Source organism: Haliotis asinina, chromosome 15 (assembly GCF_037392515.1).
Source record: "Haliotis asinina isolate JCU_RB_2024 chromosome 15, JCU_Hal_asi_v2, whole genome shotgun sequence".
Classification (NCBI taxonomy): Eukaryota; Metazoa; Mollusca; class Gastropoda; order Lepetellida; family Haliotidae; genus Haliotis; species Haliotis asinina.
In genome coordinates, this window is record NC_090294.1 from 15,120,617 (window position 1) to 15,127,043 (window position 6,427).

Genomic DNA, 6,427 nt, shown 5'->3' on the forward strand with positions numbered 1-6,427 from the left:
CACTCCCGTAGTAATTCTTTGAAAATGCTCGCTGAATGTCTTCTTTATACATACGCATACACCACCGCACAAGCGACCATATTTTGCCAGTTTAACAGCAGGTGCAAAGCACATATCGAAGTCCGCCAACCAATGCTGTGGTATTGTACTAAGGAAGGTTTCTGTGAGACACACAATGTCAAATGAACTTATATAGCTAATAAAGTTTGGATCGTGATAGTTACCCGTGAGTCCGTTTACATTCCATGATAGAATGCGCAAATTCACCCCCTCATTGACATACGTGGATTGGTTGTCATTGCAGAGACTAGAATCCTCAGCATTTAACTTATCATTTACACTGGTATCGCTGTTCAAAGTTTCGTGGTTAATAACACCCGAGCCTTGGCCACGCCCCTATGGAAGTGCAATCCGTTCTGGCGTAGTGCGAGAGCTAGGGCGTCGTGCTGTCAGTGTTCTTCGGGTTGTAGTGGATTCACTGGGTTGTTTTCGGGTTGTACGGCGTGTATCCGGCTCGGTAACTAATTTCCCATGCTTGAAATATCCCCTGAGACCCGTACCTTCAAGTTCCTTCAGCTGCTGTCTTTGTCGGGCTGTTAGGTCGCTGGAGATTCCATATCCTGCATTCTGTAATGCCGTTCTGGCTTTGAGTGCCTCAATTTTATCGTCAGTGTCCTTGAATTTGGCGATCAGTGGGCGTGGTCGATCGGAACCTGTGCGTTTAGACCCGAGTCGATGAGCGCGACTAAGGTCCGACTTTTGCCACTTCTTTGTTTTGACGAATTCATTCATCAAGTTGACAGCCTTCTGTTTACACGTCACGTGATCCTCATCACTACACTCAGGTACACCATAAATAATGACGTTGTCACGTCGGCTAAATGCTTCAAGACGGTCAATTTCCTCGTCAAAATCTGAGAGCTTCGTCTGCATGATGTCAACTTTATCTGCCAGTGCGTCAATGTCGTCGTACATAATGCTGCTACTATGCTTAACTTCACCTATTTCCTTCTGTATGCCGCTTATCGTCGTTTCCATCTGGTCACACTTAGACGTTAGCGTTTGCACGTCGGTTCTAAGGGAAGTAATCTGAGTAGTCAGGTCTGTTTTGACATCACGTATTTCCTTAAGGATAGTTTCTTGTACTTTCTCCAGTATTACGGGGCCTGGATTAAATTCGATATCACCTGAGCACAACAGATTCCGAGTTATTACACCACTGGATACAGGTAGGCCGCATTGGAGACACCGGTTTGTTGCCCGAGGAACACGTGCGGAAAGTGGGGCACAGCCACATTCCAAACCCGTGACGTCAGTGACAATGTTATGATTGAAAAACCTTTCTGATGGGAAGAATGCATCCAAATCTATATCGTTCAGATTGTTCAGCATATTAGTCACAAGTTGGGAGAGCGACACATGGATGGATAATAAGATTGCGCATACAAACACTCGGAGATGAACGTCCGAGCCGGGGACGAACCGTGAGTACTCACTGTTGTTGTTCAATTCGACTTGACGTGTGCCCGTGGGTTGCTTGAAAAGTCCAATCGAAGCCCTGTACTGTTCAAGAGATATCATGATGGCTCTAGGGTTTTGTTTAACACTTCAGACGCGTCGTTGGTTCGTTATTGGATTATTATACGTGACAGCGCCTCACTAAATGCATAAACATTGCAGGAGCTCAAAGTCGTGCGTCCATCTTTGACAAGGGCAGGTAATAGTCCAGTAAGAAACAGCGCTGACCGCCATAATAGAATAGATAACAGAATGATAACAACCTGTTGCTTTGACTGGAACATGATTTAAATGCAGGGATGTGTGATCTTGCAACTATAGTTCGCCCCCTGAAGGGTAACATTCACATGGTTCTTCATGTATGTATCGCGTCCACGTTTGTGCAAGATTTGACATTTATGGCTTGTTTGTTTGGTGTTTTTTGGCAGTATTGCAGCTATATGCCAGTGGTCTTTTAATATTGGGTACTTCTGAGAGGCTACGTAAGTTCCAAAACATTAAGGAACATTAAAACTTCCCACTGTGTTTAATCGGTGCATATGTGTATTTTTAATGTATGGCTAGATGTCTCTAGATTGCTAACAGCGGAGGAATAGATACAGCTAGGGCCCATGCAAATACAAATGTACTGCAAGTCCCCATGGTCCTTAGGATGGTGATGTACCTTCAGTTGTTGGCGATCTATAGCCATATTATACGTTGTCTTGTCCGAATTTGAAATCCAATTTTAGAGATAGATGCTCGTTTTACTTCATAGATACTGTGATGTTCTAGATGGTGCTACTCTTCTTCGTTGATAGGTTTTTATAATTTAGAAGGATTTATGGGGGAATTTACAACTTGATTTAGCCGCGATATAGCTGGAATATTGCCCATGTGACTGTACATTTTACCACACGCACTCACTTTAAATATTGGAATAATTCACTGACACACACTGATGCACTAATGCACTCATATAAACGGCAACAAATCATGAAATAGATAACAGCAGAAATGAAGACGTAATATCGTGTAGCTCTATATTTCATTCACCACTGGTCCGCTAAGTGACCCGAAACATTTACGTGGTTCTGTTTATACGTCACTTCCATGTTCTGCCTGTGCAAGTATTGACATTTATGGCTTGTTCGTTTGGTTCTAGGCAACATTCTAGCAATCTTCACTGGTATATCTGGCTTGTGAAAATTCCCGTGTAACTGCTGATCACGAAAGTACTTCAACAAGTAGCAGTCCAACCTCTAGTTGTGTCCATGAGCAGTGAAACAGACAATTCCGAAGAGTCCTATCTCAACGAAATTATCATGAGACGACCATTTGTATGCTGCCATTTCCTGTTGTTGTGCGTGTTTATGCTCATAAACGTAATGTTGTGGAAACCTCTGATCATGGCGTCGACTTCTGAACCTATATTCTCCCATGACGTCAATAAATACTGAATTGTGACTGATCGGCCTAAAATCAGGGGTATATAATCCATGGAATGTGATTGTGATGAAGTTGAATTTACGAATAAAATAGGTTCATATTAAGTTGATTATTATTTATTCTGTTGTTTTTCATCATGTCTGTACTGGTTGTCAGTTGTCAGAGGCGCATATGTATATATGTACATAATTTAGACATGATTGATTTTATAGTGATCATATGGACCTAACGGGAATTGTTCCAAGTAAGCCAGTTGAATTGATGTCATTGAGCTCATCAACTCATTTACAGACCAGAACTATTGAATATATGTAGAATTGCGGAAATAGTGATGAAGGTTTATGTCGAAATTCAGCAACAGTTCTTGGAATTACACACTCAAACTCGGCAAAATGTGAGAGCTAGGTGTCAGTGTGTGTGCTGCTACTGAGGCACAGATTTGGAACAATCTTTCAGAGAATCTCGAGGCCTGTACAGACTTTGTCACATTCAGATCCCAGTTATAAACACATTTGTTCAGGATAGCCTTTTCAAATATCACTGAGTAATTTGCTACATTCTATCTGCACCTTGAGCATGGGCGGCATGAATGCCAGCGCTTTACTAATGTGCCATGATGATGATGATGATGATGATGATGATGACGATGATGTAAATTGGGAATAATCAGTCTCGATTATCAGCTGAAACAGATTCTACTGAGCGTCTTCTTGGAATGATCTCTATCATCTTCATCGAGAACGAGTAGTCCAGAAATCAGTGCTTTCTCAGAAAACCAGTCATCACAAAGCACATGGTTCATGCTGGACGTTGTACGTCCTCGGGTAGGAATATAGGGATGTTGGTTGAAAGATCAATTTATCTATGGCATGTATGGGATTGAATCAACGTTGATACAATAGTAATGGGTGTTTTGAGAATGCACGACCACATGGATTTCATTTAAAGCAAAGGTGTTCGTTCAGGTATCCCTCTTGTTAGGTGACTGGAGTATGACATGAAAATTTCGGGTTTACTATTTTCAGTCAGTAGTGTGTGATTTGACGCTGAAAACCCTGCCCATGCACGGATGCAAGCAGTAGCCCAGGCAACATTTGAAACAAGACGTAGGTAACGTACAATTGTGAGGTAATAAACACAATACAATCAAACTTGAAATCTTCCTGGGCATTTCTGTAGCGCTGGATTTACAAGCGTCCACTCAGTCTGTAGTGGCGGGATGAGAAGAAGCACCACAGGCGATGGAAACTGAAATAAATATAAAGAGGTTGATTTATCCATTCGGACTTCAGAAAAAAGGCAAGATGACCTGTCAGGATTTGCTCACACGTGACCCGTGCATCGAGTTTGGAGGTTTTTGTCAGTGTTTCCTGCGTGTGCGGGTCGTTCTCGTTAATCCAGCAGCTGTTGCTCTGGAGGTCCAGAGTGGAGAAGGTTCCGAGTGTGCAAATACTACCCATAACCGCCATGAGGATCATTATAGCACGCATATGCTCAGTTGTCCAGCTTTTTCATGACATTGATACTCAATGCCGTACGATCAGGCCAGCCACACCACTGTCGTACACAGGTAAAACACGTCTTTGGTGAACCCGTGCCAACTTCATTGATCATTCAGTAAGGTCAATATTGATGAGCCTGGGTATCAATGTCACCTAATTTTGACAGAATCTTAGCACAATTAGGCAATTAATGGATACATCCGAGTGGTCGGCACGGAGTCAGTACACTTTCAATGTGTGGGGTTTTCATACATAAGTCGGCATTCTATCTCAGTGAGCTAACACAATAACACCAGCTTAAATCTGGGCTAGTACAAACAGCCACACATACACACGCATGGACGTCGTCATATGAGTGAAATATTTTTAAGTGCGACGTTAAACCCTATTTCACTGCACCTCTGAGCCAAAAAGACCAGAATTAAATTTATGTCCAGATCGATATAAGAAAAACAAAACCAAACAAAAACAGTGACATTCTCTATGCCAGACATACTGGCAATCGTCTGTTCACTTATTCCGTGCAGCATAAACATTTGGATTAAACCGGTGACCTATTGGCCATCAATGTTGTGAAAACGTGTGAATGATAAGTGTTAAGAAATATTTTTTGGAATGACATGACGGTATTGTATAAATACTAAACGTATAATATATAGGCTTTATCGTCGTCGAGATTAAATCTTTTCTCCTGTTTTCGCCTGAGAATAATATCTTAACTGAAGACCCGAGACTGCCCATGTCATCAACGAATGTTCCCAATGTGTTACGAGGGAGAAAATGTTACCATCGTCGGAACATGAGAACTGTGCAGTTAACATTGATGCCATCACCATTAAAGACCCTGTCATGGAACGCATGGCGTAGTGTCACAATAACCAATGTTATCTGAAGAGAGTATGCCAATGTGTCTATCAGCTAATATCTACATGGTTGATAGAAACCATTCGTAACATCACGAGTCATCTGTAAATGTCATAATGTCATAATTGGTCGTTCTTCCGATTTGAGATCGAGTGAAGAAATATTATATCGAAATGAAATTTTCATGTCGAAGAACGAGGTGACATAGTTTGTCTTCACGTAAACAGCAGATATAGAACACACCTTCGTCAGTTTATCAGTTGGTCAGGACTAAGTGGACGATGGCATCTTGACTGCTATAGTACACCCATAGCAAGCATGCAATGCCTTTGTCAGCTTACAGGTTGTGGTTGTACGAAATGCGAGGGTAGGCGCCACAAGTTGGATTATCCTGACAGAAATAATGGTATTAAATCCCTAGCCACCTCGAGCAGTTACCGGGACAGGTCAACGACAATTGTGGCTAGCCATAATACTATAGACGTGTACTGACATTATCCCCATTTTTATGGCTAAATTCCTATGTCTGGTTCCTGCAGCCAAATGCCAACTTTAACGAGACACATGACCTACAAGAAGTTTTAGTCATTGTCCATTTACAGACCTAAGTCTCAACGGGTTTGAAAATAATCGAAAACATCTGCCGTATATGTTCTAATGATGAAAAAGGCAATGATTGCCGTAACTCCCTCCCACGTTACGAGGAATTATCTGAACTGGTGAGAAAGAAAATACAGGTTCACTTCACATTAATCAAAAACAACAGGACTGTGTTTCCTCATATAACAGAGAAACCTACGTTCAGACGTACCAGATGACATTATATCAACAGAAGTATTTCTGACATTCACGTCAACTGGAAGGATCTCGTTGTCCTATTTCGCAAGTTTTAACGTATCAACGTAGAGCTCACCCAGAGCAACTGATTCATTCCTTCAAAGACAGATTTGAGTTTTTGCTGCCCAAACCATGTGTCTGTCAGTTGAACACAATGACATGCCCAAAGGGGGTGTCAGCAACTTTAATTGCACAAGTTACCTTGACATTCAACACAGAAAATGACGCCCTTTAGGTTAGATTGACGTGTAGTGACTTAAAAAAAATAAATGCTGAAA

At 41.7% G+C, this 6,427-nt stretch overlaps 1 protein-coding gene and 1 long non-coding RNA gene across 2 annotated transcripts; one reads left to right on the plus strand and one right to left on the minus strand.

Annotated features, from left to right (window-relative positions):
* Window positions 1-396: 396 nt before the first annotated feature.
* On the minus strand, window positions 397-975 carry LOC137264895 (uncharacterized). Its single transcript, XM_067800254.1, has one exon. The coding sequence runs from the start codon at window positions 973-975 to the stop codon at window positions 397-399; it is 579 nt and encodes a 192-aa protein (XP_067656355.1).
* A 252-nt stretch (window positions 976-1,227) lies between these two features.
* Window positions 1,228-3,047, plus strand: LOC137266386 (uncharacterized). Its single transcript, XR_010954976.1, has 2 exons — window positions 1,228-1,484; window positions 2,663-3,047. It is a non-coding gene; the product is annotated as an uncharacterized lncRNA (long non-coding RNA).
* The last annotated feature ends 3,380 nt before the right edge of the window (window positions 3,048-6,427 follow it).

Bases quoted from the DNA above. Each gene is read 5' to 3' on its own strand.
- LOC137264895 (XM_067800254.1), bottom strand. From the start codon at position 975: ATGTACGACGACATTGACGCACTGGCAGATAAAGTTGACATCATGCAG.